Below are 22,486 nucleotides of genomic sequence, written 5' to 3'. Positions count from 1 at the left end.
AATTATTTGAGCTACAAGCTTACCTTTTATGTCGCAAAAATTGTGGTCTTGATCAAATTGATCTCAACTAGAGTGCTTTTTGTTTATTATTATGGCTGCTTGACAAGATCAGCTTCGTTAAGATGTGTGCTAATTGTTGATCATAAAAACATTACCTAGTGACGTTTTAAAATTGACCTTCCCTTCCATTGGCATCCTTGCATCTTTCGGCAGAGATGCTCTGAACGCCATGTTTAAGCGCCTATCTTCACATGTTTTAAGAACCCTTAGATAAGCTGTTCGGCTAGAGCGAATGACAGCAGTCGGATTTGAAACTAGACATGGTGGTTAGCAGCTCAACGCATAAAGGTCTAGGTCAAGGAGAAGGCATGTAACGACAAGCTTTGTTCCTCTTTTAAGTGCTGGGCTGTCTTTTGTGTTTTCACGCTTTTACTCATAAATTTTAATCGATTTGAATGTTTTCTAATGTTCATTTAAACAACTTGCATTAGCAGCATTAGGCAATCGAACTACCCTATAATTTTTGTCGTATTGAAATGAGGTTCCGCTCATTTGCACTGCACTCTTATTGAATTGTGCAAATTGCATCAATTGATCTAATCGTTAGGGTGTCCCATACATGCGTTCAAAGCACTAAGTTAAAATTGGTAACATAGATGACCTCACGGCAATTGAACACAAGTGAGGTGAAGCTGTTAGGTAATCCCACGAAATAACCGAAACTGTTGTTGGTGTTTTTGTAACCCGATAAATTATGAAGGTGAGTGCCGGCGTGTGTGTGTGTGTGTGGTTTGCGTGTATGTACGCAATTATGAATGTATGTGTACTTGGGGGGGGGGGGGGGAGGAGTTCATAAGACGTGTGACCAACAGGCGGAGGAGGGAAGAGTTGATGGGTTTCGGTTTCCAGTTATGGAATATACGGGAGGTGTGAAAGTCAAACTCATTCTCGCAAACAAAAAAGGAAATCAAAGTGTACGCATATGCGATATTTCATTTCAGAATAATTTAAGAACATCATTAAAAATTCAAAAGTTCATTCATTTAAAGAGTTTCGTGACAATAGTTTTGAACTTGATACTAGCCCTTTTTTGGATCTCCGACATTGCTCCATGTTTTTTTTCGGGAATTTGTCTGTTTGGCGGACTTCAAATGAACGTCTGTTTTTTCATGTGGAAGTGGAATTTTATGAAACTGGACAAGTAGCCTATAGCTAATTAAAATTGGCTTTGTTGTAGTGACTCAGAACTCGACTTAAAGTTGCTGCTCTCTAATGCTTTTACATCTTGCTAATTTTATTGAAATTTTATTTATTTTTTATTACAATGAAAACCACGTTTGCTGTATCGTCATTTTAAAAAAATCTCGAAAACAGAGAAAAAGAGGTCGAACTTGCGATACTTCATTGAAAAAAGGTGGGATACGTGATGAGAGGCAGAAAATTTCACAATCCTGTAGTACCCTATAGATGATGGTTATGGAGTTCAACACAGCTTCGTTTTTTTGTTTATCGGTTTGAATATAGACCCGCTAAGCACTCGACTTGACGTTTTTCAACAATGATGTTTTTGAACTGCGAAACAGCGAAAACAAAATTGGAGATTAGAATAGAAAAAAGCGATCGAGAAAGCCAGGCACAAAAGAAAAAATGAAAGCGGATGTGATTTCTGCGGATTAAAAACCCGGCTCTCAAAACTCGGCAAGAAGCATAAATTGAGGAGAAAGAGGCGACCGAGAAAACCAGGCCACGGGAGCAGAAAAATGAAAGCAGTAGAGACTCCTACTGTTCGGAAACCGCTTTTTGCAACATCGCAAGCAGCTTCAACAGGTAATCCCAAGAGGAGTGATAAGCCACCTCCTGCAAAAATTTAATCCACAAAAAAATTGAAGATTCTGGGCAAACAAAATCTCGGTCGTCTAGGAAAAAAGAAAGAAGTTAGCTGTTCGAGAAAAGTATTCTCTTCCTGCTTCAGACTCTCTTCCTGCTTCGCCACGAGGCAGTGACTCTACGGAGCACAAGAAAACATCGAAATGCAAGCCAGCAGCCAATAAGAAATTTACGGAGGAGAAATATCTGTATCTTTAGAAGATGATAGACCTGTTCATGTCACAAAATTTGCCAGTACTAGAACAGGGGACAACAATTAAGAATCAGCACGTAGGGCAGTGAACAACGCCACAGGAACGTGATGTCAAAAAAATTGAACAATTTTTGTATTGCCCTCTGTGTGAGTTTTCAACCTCTCAAATCGCATAATTGTATATCATCTGATTTCGGGTTTATTTTTTTCATTTTGTTGGTTTGCCGATTTTCTCGTATAGTTTTGAATAAAGAATTAACCTTTGCGTTCTAAGAAATTTTTCCCTCTTTGGTAACCGCTTCTTGATATTGTTTATTAATCAATAAGAACGATTCCGAGTTCCAGCAGCTTTAAAATGAGTTCCTATGAAGAATTTTGATGAAAGGAATGGGTTCAAAAAACTCAGCTTCAATCTAATTATATGATATATATGCAATCAATTTGACAAAACTTTACCTTAGTTCGTGAAACATGGACCGACCAGAAAACCCGAAATATATAGTTCCTCAGGTTTTTAGTGATAAAACCCTGAACTGAAGTTTCCTGGCCGATTATTTTTCTCCTCTTTAATTTTCTATACAATACTAACTTTAGCGACTAAACATTGCAAGCATCGCAGTAAGTTTTTGTCTGAAACTATTGCCTCTCACTTGTTCATTAAATTACGTACTTCGTTTCGACTTTTCATTGAAATCTATGTGCTGTCATTTAAGACCCTTGTCCGAAAAATTGTTTCTGATACTGCTTACTCAATATTTTACTGGAATGGTTGCGCGGCATTTCTCTTTTAAGACATTGAAATGAACTTTGACAGAACATGCGCTCTTACGATTCGAGCATCCTCAATGTCTTGAAAATATTGAGCTTGTTTAATCTGAACTCCAAATATTACCGGTTTTGACAATAAAGTGACAGTACCTCAAGAAAAATTTTTGAAAAAACGCAATCATGGCTCTCGTTGCTTGTTGCAAGAAAATTTTACATAACAATTATCATTCGCTGTCTAAAATGCTGCTTTTGTTGAGCTTATTTTGATTAGACATCTTCATAAAACTTTGATTGATTCAGTTTCTGGGCAAACAATATCTCGGTTGTCTAGGAGAAGCGAAAGAGGTTAGCTTCTATTGTTCGAGAAAAGTGCTCTCTTCCTCTAAGGCACAAAGAACTGATTCTGTGGAGCAAAAAAATCAAAATGAAAGTCAGCAGCTAATAAGCAAATTACGGAGGCAATTCCTGCCTTTAAAGCTGAAATGTCTGCATCTTTAGAAGAGGATGGGCCGGCTCATGCCTTAAAATTGAAGAGCACTACAACATGGGACAACAATTAAGGATCAGAACGTAGGGCAGTGTACAACGCTACAGTTGGATGTCAAAAAAAATTGAACAATTCCTGTATTACCCTCTGTGTGAGTTTTCAACCTCTCATATTGCATAATTGTATATGTTATCCAATTTGGAATTTATTTTTTTCATTTTTTCGTTTTGCCGATTTTGTCGTATAGTTTTGCATAAAGAATTAACCTTTTCTTTCTAAGTAATTTTTACCTGTCTGGTAACCGCTTCTTGATATTGTTTATTAATCAATAAGAACAATTCCGAGTTCCAGCAGCTTGAAAATGAGTTCCTATGAAGATTTTTGATGAATGGAATGGGTTTAAAAAATTGAGCTTCAATCTGATTATATGATATATATGCAATCAGTTTGACAAAATTTTACCTTCGTTCGTGAAACATTGATAGACCAGAAAACCCGAAATATATAGTTCCTCAGTCTTTTATTGATAAAACTTTGAATTGAATTTTCCTGGCTGACTTCTTTTCTCCTCTTTAATTTTCTAACCAATACTAACATCAGCGACTAAACATTGCAAGCATCGCAGTAAGGTTTTGTCTGAAACTATTGCTTCTCACTTGTTCATTAAGTTAGGTACTTCGTTTCGACGTTTCGTTCAAAAGCTATGTGTCTGTCATTTATGGCCCTTCTCCAAAAAAATGTTTCCGATACTATTCACTCAATATTTTACTGGAAAGTTTGCGCGGCATTTCTCTTTTAAGACATTGAAATAAACTTTGACAGAACAAGTGCTCTTACAAGTTGAGCATCCTCAATGTCTTGAAAATATTGAGGTTGTTTAATTTGAACTCCAAATATTACCGTTCTTGACAATAAAGTGACAGTACCTCAAGAAAAAACTTGAAAAAAACTCAATCAATGCTCTCATTGCTTTTTTGTACGAAAATTTTACATAACAAACATCATTCGTTGTCTAAATTGCTGATTTTGTGGAGCTTATTTTGATTAGACATCTTCATGAAACTTTGCTGGAAAAAGTATTTTCAGGTTTGAATTTTGACCCGCTGAACAATCGTATTAAGGTTTTTCAACAATGATGACTTTGAAATGCGAAACAAGGAAAACGAAATTGGAGAAAAGAATAGAAAGAAGCGATCGAAAAAGCCGGGCAGCAAGAGAAAAAATAAAAGCGGATGTGATTTCTGCGGATTAAAAACCCGGCTCTCAAAACTCGGCAAAAGCATAAACTAAGGAGAATGAGGCGACCGAGAAAGCCAGGTCACGAGAACAGAAAAAATGAAAGCAATAGACGCTCATACTGTTCCAAAACAGCATTTTGCAACTTGGCTATCAGTATCAACAGGTAAACCCAAGACGCGTGAAATGCCACCTCCTCCCAAAATTCTTTCCAGAAAAAAATCATACAGATTCTGTGCAAACAAAATCTTGGTCGTCCAGGAGAAGTTAAAGAAGTTAGCTCCTGTTGTTCGAGAAAAGTGCTCTTTTCCTGCTTCAGACTTTAAGGCACAAAGAACTGATTCTGCGGAGCAAAGAAAAAAATTGAAATGCAAGCCAGCAGCCAGTAAGCAAATTACGGAGGCAATGCCTGCCTTTAAAGCTGAAATGTCTAACTTTAGAAAAGAATGGGCCGGTTCATATCGCAAAATTCAACAGAACTAGAACAGGGGACAACAATTAAGGTTCAGCACGTAAGGCAGTGTACAACGCTACAGGTAGGAGTTGCCGAAAAAGAAAATTGAACAATTTATGTATTGCCCTCTGTGTTTTCACCCTCTCATATCGCATAATTTTATATATTATCTGATTTCGGGTTTATTTTTTTTCATTTTGTTGTTTTGCCAATTTTGTCGTATAGCTTTGCATAAAGAACTAACCTTTGCGTTCTAAGTAATTTTTAACTGTCTGGTAACCGCTTCTTGATATTGTTTATTAATCAATAAGAACAATTCCGAGTTCCAGCAGCTTTAAAATGAGTTCCTATGAAGAATTTTGATGAAAGGAATGGGTTCAAAAAACTCAGCTTCAATCTAATTATATGATATATATGCAATCAATTTGACAAAACTTTACCTTAGTTCGTGAAACATGGACCGACCAGAAAACCCGAAATATATAGTTCCTCAGGTTTTTAGTGATAAAACCCTGAACTGAAGTTTCCTGGCTGATTATTTTTCTCCTCTTTAATTTTCTATACAATACTAACATTAGCGACTAAACATTGCAAGCATCGCCGTAAGTTTTTGTCTGAAACTATTTCTTCTCACTTGTTCATTAAGTTAGGTACTTCGTTTCGACTTTTCGTTCGAAAGCTATGTGTCTGTCATTTATGGCCCTTCTCCAAAAAAATGTTTCCGATACTATTCACTCAATATTTTACTGGAAAGTTTGCGCGGCATTTCTCTTTTAAGACATTGAAATAAACTTTGACAGAACAAGTGCTCTTACAAGTTGAGCATCCTCAATGTCTTGAAAATATTGAGGTTGTTTAATCTGAACTCCAAATATTACCGGTCTTGACAATAAAGTGACTGTATCTCAAGAAAAATTTTTGAATAACCGCAATCATTCTTTTTATTGCTTTTTTGTCTAGAATTTTCACATGAAAATTATCATTCGTTGTTCAATTTGCTGCTTTTGTTGAGCTTATTTTGATTAGACACCTACATAAAGCTTCGATGGAAAAAGCGCTTTCAGTAGTTATGACTCCTCAAAACTTTTAAAACAAGGAAATATCTCAAGCCGAAATCCTACCCGATCTTCATTCAACTAAACAAAAATGAAGCTCATTGAAAAACTTTGAAGATACGTAAATCAAGCACCATTTTTATTGCCTTGATTTCAGAAACGTTTTGAATGACAATTGTCATCTGTTGTTCGTTTTTCACAATGTTTATCAGCACTTGGAAGCTATGTGCTGCATTCCACTTTTCAGAAAAACTTGGTGTATACTGACGTTTCTGAAAAATCAAATGAGTTGTAATTGTCTTGACAAAAAAACTGAAGTTCTCTGAGAAAGGTCAAATTTTGAAAATCAAATAAAACGAGTATCATTCTTTTTCCCCTATGTCCGAGATGTTTTTCATAGTGCTTATCATTGTTTATACTTTTTGAGCAAAACTCCTTATCTTTCACTTAACAAACCAAAACACTTGATAGAACAAGCGCTCTCAAGGGGAAGTCTTCTGGGGACATTGAAATTTTTTTAATTGCTCAACCTAAACTCCTGCTTGAATATTTTTGGTTTTAACAAAAAATTTCCATGTCACTCAGAAAATTGAATTTTTTAAACCGTAAACTGAAAGCATTCTTCTTTTTGACTGTAACTGAAAAGTACTACGTAACGATAATCATTTGATTATTCGTCTTATTAATTAATCAATATTAGGTTGAAGTTTTTCCGCTGCCTTTCTCATTTAAGACAATGAAATAAAATTTTGATGGAACAAGCCTCTTATTAAGCAAGACTACACTAAAATACTGATCGTGCTCAAGCTAAATTCTCATCTGAATAGCACTGGTCTTGACGATGAACAAAGGTACCCAAAGAAAATTTAAATTTCCGAAAACATAATGCAAGCGTTCTTCTTATTGCTTTTTTGTCTGAACTTTCCACCAGAAGATTAATTTTTCTATTTTAGTTTTGTTACTGCCTGCAGATTTTGCTGGGAAATTCAATTGACAGATGATGCTAATGAGATTAATTTCTTTTTTAGACAGGAAAGTAACACTTCGGCAGAAAAAGCTGTCCCAAACATTTAAAAAAGTGAAACTACTCAATCTGAAGTCCCGAGATCATAACTTTTGTCTGGACAAGGAACTAAAACCTTCTGAGAAAATTTTCTGGCCACGAGAACAGAAAAAATGAAAGCAATAGACGCTCATACTGTTCGAAAACAGCATTCTGCAACTTGCTATCAGTATCAACAGGTAAACCCAAGCCGAGTGAAATGCCACCTCCTCCCAAAATTCTTTCCAGAAAAAAATCATACAGTATTTTCAGGTTTGAATTTTGACCCGCTGAACAATCGTATTAAGGTTTTTCAACAATGATGACTTTGAAATGCGAAACAAGGAAAACGAAATTGGAGAAAAGAATAGAAAGAAGCGATCGAAAAAGCCGGGCAGCAAGAGAAAAAATAAAAGCGGATGTGATTTCTGCGGATTAAAAACCCGGCTCTCAAAACTCGGCAAAAGCATAAACTAAGGAGAATGAGGCGACCGAGAAAGCCAGGTCACGAGAACAGAAAAAATGAAAGCAATAGACGCTCATACTGTTCCAAAACAGCATTTTGCAACTTGGCTATCAGTATCAACAGGTAAACCCAAGACGCGTGAAATGCCACCTCCTCCCAAAATTCTTTCCAGAAAAAAATCATACAGATTCTGTGCAAACAAAATCTTGGTCGTCCAGGAGAAGTTAAAGAAGTTAGCTCCTGTTGTTCGAGAAAAGTGCTCTTTTCCTGCTTCAGACTTTAAGGCACAAAGAACTGATTCTGCGGAGCAAAGAAAAAAATTGAAATGCAAGCCAGCAGCCAGTAAGCAAATTACGGAGGCAATGCCTGCCTTTAAAGCTGAAATGTCTAACTTTAGAAGAGAATGGGCCGGTTCATATCGCAAAATTTAACAGCACTAGAACAGGGGACAACAATTAAGGTTCAGCACGTAAGGCAGTGTACGCTACAGGTAGGAGTTGCCGAAAAAGAAAATTGAACAATTTATGTATTGCCCTCTGTGTCTTCAACCTCTCATATCGCATAATTTTATATATTATCTGATTCCGGGTTTATTTTTTTTCATTTTGTTGTTTTGCCAATTTTGTCGTATAGCTTTGCATAAAGAACTAACCTTTGCGTTCTAAGTAATTTTTACCTGTCTGGTAACCGCTTCTTGATATTGTTTATTAATCAATAAGAACAATTCCGAGTTCCAGCAGCTTGAAAATGAGTTCCTATGAAGATTTTTGATGAATGGAATGGGTTTAAAAAATTGAGCTTCAATCTGATTATATGATGTATATGCAATCAGTTTGACAAAATTTTACCTTCGTTCGTGAAACATTGATAGACCAGAAAACCCGAAATATATAGTTCCTCAGTCTTTTATTGATAAAACATTGAACTGAATTTTCCTGGCTGACTTCTTTTCTCCTCTTTAATTTTCTAACCAATACTAACATCAGCGACTAAACATTGCAAGCATCGCAGTAAGGTTTTGTCTGAAACTATTGCTTCTCACTTGTTCATTAAGTTAGGTACTTCGTTTCGACTTTTCATTGAAATCTATGTGCTGTAATTTATGGCCCTTGTCCGAAAAAATGTTTCTGATACTGTTCACTCAATATTTTACTGGAAAGTTTGCGCGGCATTTCTCTTTTAAGACATTGAAATAAACTTTGACAGAACAAGCGCTCCTACAAGTTGAGCATCCTCAATGTCTTGAAAATATTGAGGTTGTTTAATCTGAACTCCAAATATTACCGGTCTTGACAATAAAGTGACTGTATCTCAAGAAAAATTTTTGAATAACCGCAATCATTCTTTTCATTGCTTTTTTGTATAGAATTTTCACATGAAAATTATCATTCGTTGTTTAATTTGCTGCTTTTGTTGAGCTTATTTTGATTAGACACCTACATAAAGCTTCGATGGAAAAAGCGCTTTCAGTAGTTATGACTCCTCAAAACTTTTAAAACAAGGAAATATCTCAAGCCGAAATCCTACTTGATCTTCATTCAACTAAACAAAAATGAAGCTCATTGAAAAACTTTGAAGATACGTAAATCAAGCACCATTTTTATTGCCTTGATTTCAGAAACGTTTTGAATGACAATTGTCATCTGTTGTTCGTTTTTCACAATGTTTATCAGCACTTGGAAGCTATGTGCTGCATTCCACTTTTCAGAAAAACTTGGTGTATACTGACGTTTCTGAAAAATCAAATGAGTTGTAATTGTCTTGACAAAAAAACTGAAGTTCTCTGAGAAAGGTCAAATTTTGAAAATCAAATAAAACGAGTATCATTCTTTTTCCCCTATGTCCGAGATGTTTTTCATAGTGCTTATCATTGTTTATACTTTTTGAGCAAAACTCCTTATCTTTCACTTAACAAACCAAAACACTTGATAGAACAAGCGCTCTCAAGGGGAAGTCTTCTGGGGACATTGAAATTTTTTTAATTGCTCAACCTAAAATCCTGCTTCTTTTTGACTGTAACTGAAAAGTACTACGTAACGATAATGATTTGATTATTCGTCTTATTAATTAATCAATATTAGGTTGACGTTTTTCCGCTGCCTTTCTCATTTAAGACAATGAAATAAAATTTTTTTGGAACAAGCCTCTTATTAAGCAAGACTACACTAAAATACTGATCGTGCTCAAGCTAAACTCTCATCTGAATAGCACTGGTCTTGACGATGAACAAAGGTACCCAAAGAAAATTTAAATTTCCGAAAACATAATGCAAGCGTTCTTCTTATTGCTTTTTTTTCTGAACTTTCCACCAGAAGATTAATTTTTCTATTTTAGTTTTGTTACTGCCTGCAGATTTTGCTGGGAAATTCAATTGACAGATGATGCTAATGAGATTAATTTCTTTTTTAGACAGGAAAGTAACACTTCGGTAGAAAAAGCTGTCCCAAACATTTAAAAAAGTGAAACTACTCAATCTGAAGTCCCAAGTTCATAACTTTCGTCTGGACAAGGAACTAAAACCTTCTGAGAAAATTTTAAAATTTTGAAAACAAATTTTATTGACTTTTTTCTTATTTTCGTTACTGTTAATCCAACATTTGTTTGTGATGAATGCGCGTGTAATGAGACGTGGAATAAGAATTTTGATAGAAAAAGCCCTCTTCAAGACTTTGAATTGATTGAAACTGCTCAATCTGAATTCTCATTTGAATATTTTTGGTCCTGACGATAAAATAAATGTACCCATGCAAAATGTAATTTTTGAAATAATATAGACGCCAATTTTATCAAATTCAACAAGTCAGGTTAAAAACTCTCTTTAACTGAAGTCCTTAATTTAAGTTCTAAGAGCTAGAAACCCCCTCATTGAAATTGAACCTCCGATAACATCAATGACTTGCTTTGCGCAGCCAAGGGTTTTTTGTTTAACTAGCAGGGGATAACTTTTCAGCTTTGAAGTGAGAATTCAAAATACATTTTCTCTCATTTTGAATAGTAGTGTTCCCATCTTTGATAGCCAACCTTGTGAAGAACAGATGATCAATCACAATCCACCGCAAATTTAAATATTTTCTCTTTTTAAACAAAAATTGTAGAAAGAAACGTGGAAAAATTGTACAAATTAAAACCTTTTACATCTGTAAAAGTACAGATTAACTGAAGCTAAAGCTTCGCTGCATAAATCAGGTATATTTACAGTTATGCTGTCTATATGAAAAACAATCTTAAAACACGAAAAATTAAACATGTCATTGCAGAGAATTCAATTGCTAAAAATAATCTGTCTTAATATTGTTTTGAAAAAATAAGTTTAAGACTTTTCTCAATTAGGGCGAAAACTTTCGCTTAGAAATAACAAACGTCAAACTGAGAATAAACTTCAAAATTAGAAATTTTTCACTGGTAAATAAATCTTTGTTACCAAAAAACAATTAAATTATTTTTCTGCAGTGAAGATACAATTGTCAAAACACAAATAAAACTCAAATAAGCATAACCGACTAACGTCGGGCGAATTGCTCTCAAACAACCGGCGAGCGGTTGACTTTGTCAGTAGCTAGCCACGTGTGGGGGGGGGGGGTCAAGCGAAAAATTTGCGTAACAAAGACCAGCATGTTTACAATAACTGATTTGAACTTCGTTCGAGAGCAGCTAAATATATATGCGAAGATTGATGAATCAAGGAAAGCGATAGATTTAGGCAAAATAGTTCTATGATAAAAAAACTGTGAACACTTCTCTTCATATGTTGACAGGATGTCTTGAGCCAGCAGAATCTAAAGCTGCAAGAATCGAAGTGAAACCAACAAAAAATATGTTCAATATATATCTGAAACTTGCTGAAAAATCATTTCTTTCATAAGCACACAAGTTTTCGTAATTTTAGCAAAGAAAATTACAGAGCGTCGAAATGGCTGCGAAAAAGGCATCCGTCGTGTACAAACAACTACGATAACGGCAGGTATTTTACCGAGTTGATGGTGTTGTCGATAGAATCCATAACTATTTTGAAAAACAAAATTTATTTAAGAAAGAACCTAAGTTAGCATGACAAATGGGCATAACAAACAACGTCTTAAAAATATGAGCTGCTAAAGAGCGGCGTGAACGTAAGAACAAAATCGATATTCAGAGCTTTGCGTTGTGAAAAAAATCCAAAACAAAAAATCAGAGTTAGATGACGCAAGAAAACGAAAAATCAAGACAACCACAATATAGCTACACGACGATAGTAAACAAACTCGGGATATCTTAGTAACGTCTCCCATCGTATTTTGAGCATTTTCTGGGTCGATTAAGCCAAATCAAGTTTACGGGCCAATCAATTTCTCATCTCATTGATTCGGATAAGGTAGCAGCAAAAATAAATTAATTTATCGATCCACATATACAATATCAAAATATACACGTAAAACATAAATTCATAGAGCATCTAGAAAAATACTTTGAATAGATTAAGTTAGATTGGCGATATGTGCGGAGGGAGTTTTTTTATTTGCAGAAGGGAGAGACTATATCATTACTACTACACTGCAATATCGTCTGAATTGCCTCTTCAGGGACCTTGATTGGATAGTCTTCATGTTGACTGAAACAGATACAAAATATAGAGGTCAGCTGATGTAGTTACAGATTGAATAGTTAAGAGGATCTTTTCCGTTTGTGCCCCCCCCCCCCCCCCCAGCTTAGTTGGCGCGTATTATTTGCTCACCCAGACCCACGTGCCATAATTTTACATGATGATTCACTATGTAATGGCACGTGCTCGGTAACTGGGGATCGCATAACGTACAGGGGGGCACAAACGGAAAAGACCCAGTTTAGAAAAGGCGCACGTGCAGATTATAAAATTCCAAAACTCAGCAGTGCCAGCAGTCAAAATGCCAGAAGTTGCTGCATACATAGCCAGAAGTTGACTTTCATTGACTTTCGTTAAAAACTTACGGGTTTTAAGCATGGTTACGTGACTCTGCAAAAGTCATTTCAAACTTCAAAAGTCATTTCAAGCTTCGCGGTTCGCGATAAACGCCAGACATTCGCAGTGATTTCAAGCAGAGTCACGTAACCTATACTTCATTTTCAGCAAAAAAAGTTCTCACTCAACCATATTGAACCGAAATATCAAACATCAGGGTTTTAGATCGCTGGGATTTTTAGCTGCTACGGGCATTTAAACAATTAGGCAGAAACATTCACCAGAAACAGAAAGAATAGATTCTGAATAGTTAGAGTAAGCACCCTTACATCAAAAACGTTTTCTAATTTTATTCTTTGCCAAAATTTAAACAGTCATTAAAGTCTGAAAACAGTCTGTGCTAACCACATTCTATTTCCTCGTTTCTTCCTGAATACAAGGAATTAATAACCGATATTTCGCACATTGTGCAGAACATTCTTTTTTTTTAATCTTCAAAAATGTAAATTTAAAGTTATAACCACAACAAGAACGTTTGGTTAAATATTTACATTTTCAAAATCGCCTCGTAAATATATGAATAGTTTGGTCTTTATACTTCAGTAGAAAAATTTCCTGAAGCCTCTTACTTGTCTATCTATTGGAACACGTTCATGCAGTTTGACCATTTCGCTGCTTAGTTTTTCCTTAAATTTGTTTTTAGGAATCTCTTTTCGGATTTCAATTGGCAAATTATTCCACTTCCTAGAAAAATTTCTGATCAGTGACCTGTCACTCCATTTGGATTGGCACTTATTCTTTGGAAAAAACTGGACAGTTCTGCAGTTTTTGGTCAATTCGTACTTTTCAAGAATCCTGAAAGAGGAGTTTTTGGTTTCTCGACTACTCTGTTTATATTGTGAGAGGAGGTCAAAAAATTTAAGAAGACAAACTTTTTTAATGAAAAGCTCTGCTGGTAAAATTTTGTCTTTCAGTAATAGATCTCTTGCACTGTCAAACTTTTTGCGCAGGTGGCAAACCTTTATTCCCCAATTTATTTGTTTATTAACTCTTTGAAGTGACATAACCGACAACGATTGAAAAAAAATTGCACTGGAATTGAGATGGGACAAAACAAGTGATTTAAAAAGAACGATTCTTGCTTTTAGTGGTAGAAAATGTCTTACTAGTCGTCGCCTGGAGATGAAATTGCATAATTAGGAGGGTGGCAAAAGGAGTTATTTGATTTGGATTTGTAATATACTTTTAAAAAGTTTGCAAAAGTTTATACATGAGAGACTTTCAAATTCGTATCAAATTTCGCATCGGATTTCCCTTACACCTTTATTCACGGCCTTCAATAAATTATTACCATATAAGAGGAATGAGGGTTTTATGTGTATTATATCAGGTAATCCGAGCGATAGAGAAATAACTCAATTAAGAGGTAATTAGAAGCAATATCGGACGAAAAATCCGAGGTTTTTAGTACTTAAATCCGATATCAGGATTTTTACATGTCAACGGACCCTTAATATGTTTAACAACTACAGCAAAGCAAATAATCTAACAAGTAGAAGGCATTTGGTTAAACATACCCCGCAAATTGCCGGAAAAATGACGCGATTGATTCGCGTAACCCAGGGTAGGATTTATGCGTTGATCCCGTCTCTATTTCTAATTTCGTTTTTTGATTCTGATTCTGTTCATTTTAGATTGCGTTGCTGAGCTGTTGTTTAAAAGCATTGAGAAGATTGAAACTACCACAAAGAAGTCAAACAGAATATGCAAAATATCGAAAAAGCGGCAAAATGAGGTTATGCAACCATTTTTGCTAGACGAAGTAAAAAAACATAGCTGGACAACAATTTAAGGAATTGTCATTGACTAAAAAAAAAGTTAGACCTAAAATCGACCGCAATTGGATTGTGAAAACCATACGTGAAAACCATTGTGAAAACCATTAGCGTGATAGAATATAAAATACATTCAGTTGAAACAGTTAGTAGTAGTAGTAGTAGTAGTAGGGATTTGGCCCTTCGGTGTCGTCGGGCGCGGGGACTGTGTCCCGGTTCTTTGTCCATGGTTGCTGTTAAATTTTCCACGTATCGCTGACTAGTTCGTTGTAACTCGTTTCAAAATGATGCCACAGATAATTGAGTAGTCGACCTTTCAAACCCAATGCATTTCCGAATTGTAAGCTGTGTGGAAGTCTATTCACAAGAGCACAAGTTCTAAAGAAGAAGCTTTGCTGACAAATTTCAAGGCGTGGTTTTGAATGTTCGAATTTCAGTTCGTTTTCACTCCGTAATGAACGAGTGGTGGTCCTCAAGCAGACAAATTGATCAATATTGAAGTTGAAATGACCCGTAAGAATTTTAGAAAGAAAAAGTAAATCCTGTAATTGTAGATATAAAGAGAGCGGTAAGATACGACTGCAATAAAGTAGTTCTCTATAATTGTTATTGCTCGTGCTGTTGATCCATTTCAAACTCTTTTTCTGAACACTTTCAATTACTTTTGTGTTTGTTACATTAGCAAACCAACAAACACTTCCGTATAATAAAACGGGCAATACCATAGATTTGTACAAGTTTAATTTAATTGACGGAGTTAGGTGTGGTGAGCTTCTTTTTAACATGAAAAGAACTCCGAGCGCTTTGTTCGCGGACTTTTTTATGTGGATGTCCCACTTAAGATCACTTGTTACATAAACTCCTAAATCCTTCTGTACGTGTACTTTTTCGATCCAGGTTCCAGAAAATTTAAAGTGATGCATGGAAGAACGTTTGGTTAAATATTTACATTTTCAAAATCGCCTCGTAAATATATGAATAGTTTGGTCTTTATACTTCAGTAGAAAAATTTCCTGAAGCCTCTTACTTGTCTATCTATTGGAACACGTTCATGCAGTTTGACCATTTCGCTGCTTAGTTTTTCCTTAAATTTGTTTTTAGGAATCTCTTTTCGGATTTCAATTGGCAAATTATTCCACTTCCTAGAAAAATTTCTGATCAGTGACCTGTCACTCCATTTGGATTGGCACTTATTCTTTGGAAAAAACTGGACAGTTCTGCAGTTTTTGGTCAATTCGTACTTTTCAAGAATCCTGAAAGAGGAGTTTTTGGTTTCTCGACTACTCTGTTTATATTGTGAGAGGAGGTCAAAAAATTTAAGAAGACAAACTTTTTTAATGAAAAGCTCTGCTGGTAAAATTTTGTCTTTCAGTAATAGATCTCTTGCACTGTCAAACTTTTTGCGCAGGTGGCAAACCTTTATTCCCCAATTTATTTGTTTATTAACTCTTTGAAGTGACATAACCGACAACGATTGAAAAAAAATTGCACTGGAATTGAGATGGGACAAAACAAGTGATTTAAAAAGAACGATTCTTGCTTTTAGTGGTAGAAAATGTCTTACTAGTCGTCGCCTGGAGATGAAATTGCATAATTAGGAGGGTGGCAAAAGGAGTTATTTGATTTGGATTTGTAATATACTTTTAAAAAGTTTGCAAAAGTTTATACATGAGAGACTTTCAAATTCGTATCAAATTTCGCATCGGATTTCCCTTACACCTTTATTCACGGCCTTCAATAAATTATTACCATATAAGAGGAATGAGGGTTTTATGTGTATTATATCAGGTAATCCGAGCGATAGAGAAATAACTCAATTAAGAGGTAATTAGAAGCAATATCGGACGAAAAATCCGAGGTTTTTAGTACTTAAATCCGATATCAGGATTTTTACATGTCAACGGACCCTTAATATGTTTAACAACTACAGCAAAGCAAATAATCTAACAAGTAGAAGGCATTTGGTTAAACATACCCCGCAAATTGCCGGAAAAATGACGCGATTGATTCGCGTAACCCAGGGTAGGATTTATGCGTTGATCCCGTCTCTATTTCTAATTTCGTTTTTTGATTCTGATTCTGTTCATTTTAGATTGCGTTGCTGAGCTGTTGTTTAAAAGCATTGAGAAGATTGAAACTACCATAAAGAAGTCAAACAGAATATGCAAAATATCGAAAAAGCGGCAAAATGAGGTTATGCAACCATTTTTGCTAGACGAAGTAAAAAAACATAGCTGGACAACAATTTAAGGAATTGTCATTGACTAAAAAAAAAGTTAGACCTAAAATCGACCGCAATTGGATTGTGAAAACCATACGTGAAAACCATTGTGAAAACCATTAGCGTGATAGAATATAAAATACATTCAGTTGAAACAGTTAGTAGTAGTAGTAGTAGTAGTAGGGATTTGGCCCTTCGGTGTCGTCGGGCGCGGGGACTGTGTCCCGGTTCTTTGTCCATGGTTGCTGTTAAATTTTCCACGTATCGCTGACTAGTTCGTTGTAACTCGTTTCAAAATGATGCCACAGATAATTGAGTAGTCGACCTTTCAAACCCAATGCATTTCCGAATTGTAAGCTGTGTGGAAGTCTATTCACAAGAGCACAAGTTCTAAAGAAGAAGCTTTGCTGACAAATTTCAAGGCGTGGTTTTGAATGTTCGAATTTCAGTTCGTTTTCACTCCGTAATGAACGAGTGGTGGTCCTCAAGCAGACAAATTGATCAATATTGAAGTTGAAATGACCCGTAAGAATTTTAGAAAGAAAAAGTAAATCCTGTAATTGTAGATATAAAGAGAGCGGTAAGATACGACTGCAATAAAGTAGTTCTCTATAATTGTTATTGCTCGTGCTGTTGATCCATTTCAAACTCTTTTTCTGAACACTTTCAATTACTTTTGTGTTTGTTACATTAGCAAACCAACAAACACTTCCGTATAATAAAACGGGCAATACCATAGATTTGTACAAGTTTAATTTAATTGACGGAGTTAGGTGTGGTGAGCTTCTTTTTAACATGAAAAGAACTCCGAGCGCTTTGTTCGCGGACTTTTTTATGTGGATGTCCCACTTAAGATCACTTGTTACATAAACTCCTAAATCCTTCTGTACGTGTACTTTTTCGATCCAGGTTCCAGAAAATTTAAAGTGATGCATGGAATTAGACATTGAGATATGAGAGCATTTTTTGACGTTTAAGGGGAGTTTATGTTGTTCACTCCATTTCATCACCCTAGTAAGATCGATCTGACAAACGAGACTGGACTTATTAACTGATATGAATTTAGCGTCGTCGGCACAAAGGAGAGGAATAACAGCTCTGCAACTTTCTGGTAAATAGTTGACGTAGATTACAAAGAAGAGGGATGCCAGAAGAGATCCCTGCGGAACTCCACTTGTAACGTTAACACTTTCAGAAAAATGACCGTTGATTCTAACTCTTTGAGTCCTTCCGATTAGGTAAGATTGCAATAATTTGATAACTTTCCCGCGGACACCAAGATTGAATAGTTTTGTTAAAAGAATACCGTGATCGACATTATCAAACGCTTTCTCATAGTCGGTATAAATTATGTCAATATTTTCTTTTGAATCAATTGATTTATAGATAGCTTCTAGGTAAACCAAGAGTTGAACGACGCATGAGCGACCTTTTCGAAAACCGTATTGGGCTTGATGAAATATTGGTTCTAAATGCCGGTAAAGACATATAAACAAACAACGTTCAAAAATTTTAGATGCAATTGACAGAAGAGAAACCTGCCTATAATTCTCTACCTCAGCCTTACAACCTTTTTTGTAGGTGGGAACAACTACTGAGTTTTTCCAGCTACCTGGAAAAACACTCGTTTGTTTTATTTTGTAGAAAATCTGGTTTAGGGATTTACTGACTGCCCTTGAACACCTTTTGTATACAATTGCAGGAATTTCGTCCGGACCTTTTGCTTTGTGAACATCCAAATTTTCGCAGATCTTTTCAATCGTTTGTTGGGAAATATCAAAATCTGTAAATAAGGGTAGCGATGGGGGCGAATTGTTAGGAACGAAGCTGGAAGAAACTTTGAAAATTGAGGCAAAATATTTTGAGAAAAGAGAGCATTGACGAACAGGATCATTAGCAATTTCGTTCTTAAAGGAGACAGAATTTGGAATCGCGGTCGCTTTGAAGTTTCTGTAGTATTTGAAAAGTTTTTCAGTAGATCGGGATGCCGCTAAATTTGATTCATACTCAGCTTTATCTTCTTCAATCAGCGTTTCAGCAATGCCCTCTAGCATTGCTATTTTCTTCATATTGTTTGCATTGTTCCTTCTAGCTGTTTCAAGGCGTTTAATTGCGTTTGACGTCGGCGGTTTAATCCACGGTGATAATTGAGATCGATGCATTGTCCTTTTTGGAACGTTTTCAAATATTATTGGTCTAACCCAATCGTACCACTGTTCAAGCAGAACATTAATGTTACTCCAACAAAATCCATGAAAAGGTAATTCAGTTATCTGTTTATTCATTTCATCAAATCTAGCTTTACAGAAGCTGTAAACTATCTTTGAATTTGTTTCTCTTAAATATGAGGAGCTTAGGTTTCTGACTCCAACTTTAAGGGCAATTGCATCATGATTCGATAACAGACTGATGTCCAGATTAATTTTCTTGCAGTATATAACTTCTGTTTTTGGGTTTACTAAGATGAGATCCAGAATACCTGATGCTGCAGTAGGGAAATCAATGATTTGCTGAAAGCTGTGAAAGATAATTAGGTCAACAAACTTCTGTGTATCTGAGTTCTTAGCTGAGTAATCATGCCAATCAATTTCCGGCAGATTGAAATCACCATACACAATTGATGAATAGAAGGTCTTTGACAGTGTAAAGATTTCCTCAAATAGTAGATAGCGATCTTGAGGTGAAATAGTATACGGACTGGGACATGATGAAATCGGGGGGCATAAAAACACACAAGTAAAATATCCCGAGAATTAAAACAGAGAGAACATGCTATCACGCCTCCACAAATATTTGAATAAAGAGGAATTTGTCTAGAGACAAAAGTATTTTTGATAGCAATCAAAACACCTCCGTGTTTTGATGTATTATTATCAGCTTTTCTTTCTGATCGAAAGATTGTGTAATTGGGAAGAAATAGCTCGTTATCGTGAAATGAGCAATGAAGCCAAGTCTCTGTAAGCATGAAGAAGTCTACGCTTTTCAGATTCACGTAGTTAGCAAGTCTGGTGCGTTTATCTCGATTGATTCTGCTACGTACATTGAATACAAACGACTCGAGATATTCCTCGGATTCTTGTTTCACATTTAGTCACCATTGAGATACCTCAATTTCAGTCCAATCATAGTACAGTTTTTGGTTGAAAATTCGAAATTTGTTGCGCAGGTATCCTTCTTCGTTAATCAGTTTGTATCGTTTGATTAGACATTCCTTCTCTTTGATTTGCTCTTCCTTGGTCAGAGACTTGCTAACAAAGATCGTTGTTCCTTTGTCTTGATTATAGTACTTAATTTTGTGAGCGTTTGCAAGCCATTTTCTTACCGTCCAGGAATTGTTGAAAGTCACTAACAGCGATCTTGGTTTAGAACTTGATTTGGTAAACTTACCCAATCGTCTGATATTGGAAACTGTGTTTTCATTTTCTCCAAGAAAATCAATGATTCGCTGAGTCTCTTTAATTTCATGCTGCATAATGTCCGAATATTTTGAATTTGGTTGCGAAGAAAATTCTGGTATACCCGAAATTTTAATTTCCAAACTGGTATCTATCTTTGGGGAACTTTCAGTGTTGACATTAGGCAATTTGAGTTGGGGAGGAATTATAGAGTGAGTTGACTTAGCTTTCAAGTCTGACAGTGTCGATTTGATTTCCTGTAGACTGTTGTTTATGTCTTCCTTGAATTCCATCTCTGTGGTTGTCTTCAATCTCACAAGCTTCTTCACGGCTTTAGTGCAATCATTGCAAAACCAGAAGACGCCTCCGGTGGACATGTATGTCAACGCTTCAGTTGGAATCTTTGTGCATGTGTGGTGTACCCAGCAACCACATTTGTCACATCCAATAGAATTTGTAGTTTCATCAACTGTTGACGAGCAATGAGGACATGTTAAGTCTGAACCACTACTGGTTGACTTTGTCCTTGTCATGTTTCCCATACAATATATGAAACTATTATATATGATACAATATATGATACAATATATGAAGTAAGTCAGAAGTCAAGCGTGAAAAACATGACTTATTTAAAACGAAAAACGTGACCAAAAGGTAAAGCGAATATTAAAAAAGGAGAGCACATAAAAATAAGCCGTTGGACTTTATACTTTATGGGATTATCCCGCTTCTATTTCTAATTTCGCTTTTGGTACTGACTCTGTTGATTTTGAATTGCTTTGCCGAGCAACTGCTGTCTAAAAACACGCCTAGCCTAGAGAAGCCAAAAAGATTTCACGCAAAATGTTGAACAAGCTGTCAACTGAGGTAAATCGAAAAATTTTAGTACGATGAAGCATAAAAACATAGCAGGACAAGTTCTGACGTTCAATTCAGAGAAATTTCCTTGACTAAACAAAAAAGACTAGACCTAGAACGGACTATGAGTGAATCGGGAAAACCATTTCTAAAAAATCAGATTAAAAAATTCTCAAAAAAACAGAAAATCAATGTCAAAATGCTGCATATGAACAAAAAACCACTAGCGAGAAAGTAAATTTGGTTCAAACAAAATATTAGGCCTAGAGTGAACTTTCAATGGATAGGGAAAACCATTTAGAAAAAAAATCGAAAAAAGTAAAAATCAAAGTGAAAATGCCGCATGTGAACAAAAAACCACTAACGAGAAAGCGAATTTTCGTTCAAACACCGTTTTCTCGCTCTACTTTAAAATTAGAGCGAAAGGATTTCATTCCGCAAAACCACTCGCTTTTTTGCTCCACTTCCTGTTTCGGCGTGACAAAAATCACTACTCCACTCAAGAAACTGTGTGAACAGATCTTAAAAAAAAGACAGCACCCCAATGCAATTCAAATTCTTCGAATTGTATGAAACAAAAATTGGAGCGCTATAACAGCCCAACATAACCGAGTAACGTCGGTCGAATTAATCGCAAATTACCGGGGAGCGGTCAACTTTTGTAGCAGCCAGCTTGTGCTTAAGGAGGATAACATTAGGGGAACGTTAAAGGGGAAGCTGAGGTCTAAAAGAGGAGGGGTTCGAGCATGCGGGGTTAGGTGTGTAATGGGAAGTAGGCGGGAGGGGTGTTGCAGACAAATTGAGGTGTCCAACCGCTACAAAAACTACATTTTACGCCGTCTTCTTCATAACTTCGAGCATATTTGCTATTTAAGATTAGCCACGTTAAGGGAGCTGTTCAGAGACTTAAGGCCCTGTTGGTTTACCAGTTTATCTCGTTTTTGAGGGCGAAAAGTTAAAAGCGTTAGACAAAAAAATTGATCAAATGAAAAATCGCATAAAAAATACCTCAGGCCTAAAATAATTGATACAAAATTCATTTGAGAGTAACGAAAAATTAACAAGACTGTTATGAAATGTTTTACAAATTCTGTTCTAAATTTGTTTAGCAAATTCTGTTACCTTGCTTTATTCATGTTTACCTTGCTTTATTCATGTGTTCTTAAAGAAGAAAAAAGACAAATTGAAACAGAATTGTAGCTTTTCTTTATCTCGTTCTCAATTCTTATAACTTTTATCTGATACTTTTAACAACTTTAATAGATCTTAATTATCAACATGATGAACCAAGAGGAGTTCAATTCGCATAATAAAAATGAACTGTACCGAATTTAACCGAATTTATGTAGATTTATTTAAAAAACTTGAAGAAAAAGACTCAATTATCAAAGAGTTTGTTATTTCAGCAAGTCAATTTTTGCTAAAAAAGCAGTCAAATGACGCTCCAAAGAAATCAGGTAAAATCTCGAACCAATATAACCCCCCCATCATTCAAGAGGTTCGTGTAAGACGTTTTGAGCCAAAAGAGGTTCCCACAAAAACACGAAATCTTGTTATTGGAAGCAGTCTGGTGAAAAATTTGGTCGGGGATAGTACTATACCAGAAGATATCTGCGCACATGATTATCGAGGCTCAACCTGTGAAAAAATTGAAGTTGTTAAACAATTACCCAA

The 22,486-nt window shown here is 35.7% G+C and overlaps 1 protein-coding gene across 3 annotated transcripts in view; it reads right to left on the bottom strand.

Annotated features, from left to right (window-relative positions):
• Positions 1-11,935: 11,935 nt before the first annotated feature.
• The window catches only part of LOC142352841 (synaptic vesicle 2-related protein-like), a 37,734-nt gene continuing 27,183 nt past the window's right edge, over positions 11,936-22,486 (bottom strand). For 2 of the 3 annotated variants that reach the window (XM_075404990.1, XM_075404993.1), the window contains 2 exons: positions 12,909-12,932; positions 11,936-12,176 (listed from right to left, as the gene is read on the bottom strand). In XM_075404990.1, coding sequence (XP_075261105.1) covers positions 12,915-12,932 — 18 coding nt within the window. In that variant the 3' untranslated portion in view covers positions 11,936-12,176; positions 12,909-12,914. The remainder of the gene's footprint in view (positions 12,177-12,908; positions 12,933-22,486) is intronic. The other variant, XM_075404992.1, reaches the window with a different exon arrangement.

This window comes from Convolutriloba macropyga, chromosome 14 (assembly GCF_964194025.1).
Source record: "Convolutriloba macropyga chromosome 14, txConMacr16.3, whole genome shotgun sequence".
NCBI classification, from domain to species: Eukaryota; Metazoa; Xenacoelomorpha; order Acoela; family Convolutidae; genus Convolutriloba; species Convolutriloba macropyga.
The sequence above is the reverse complement of the archived record's forward strand: the minus strand, read 5'-3'. Positions and strand labels throughout refer to the sequence as shown.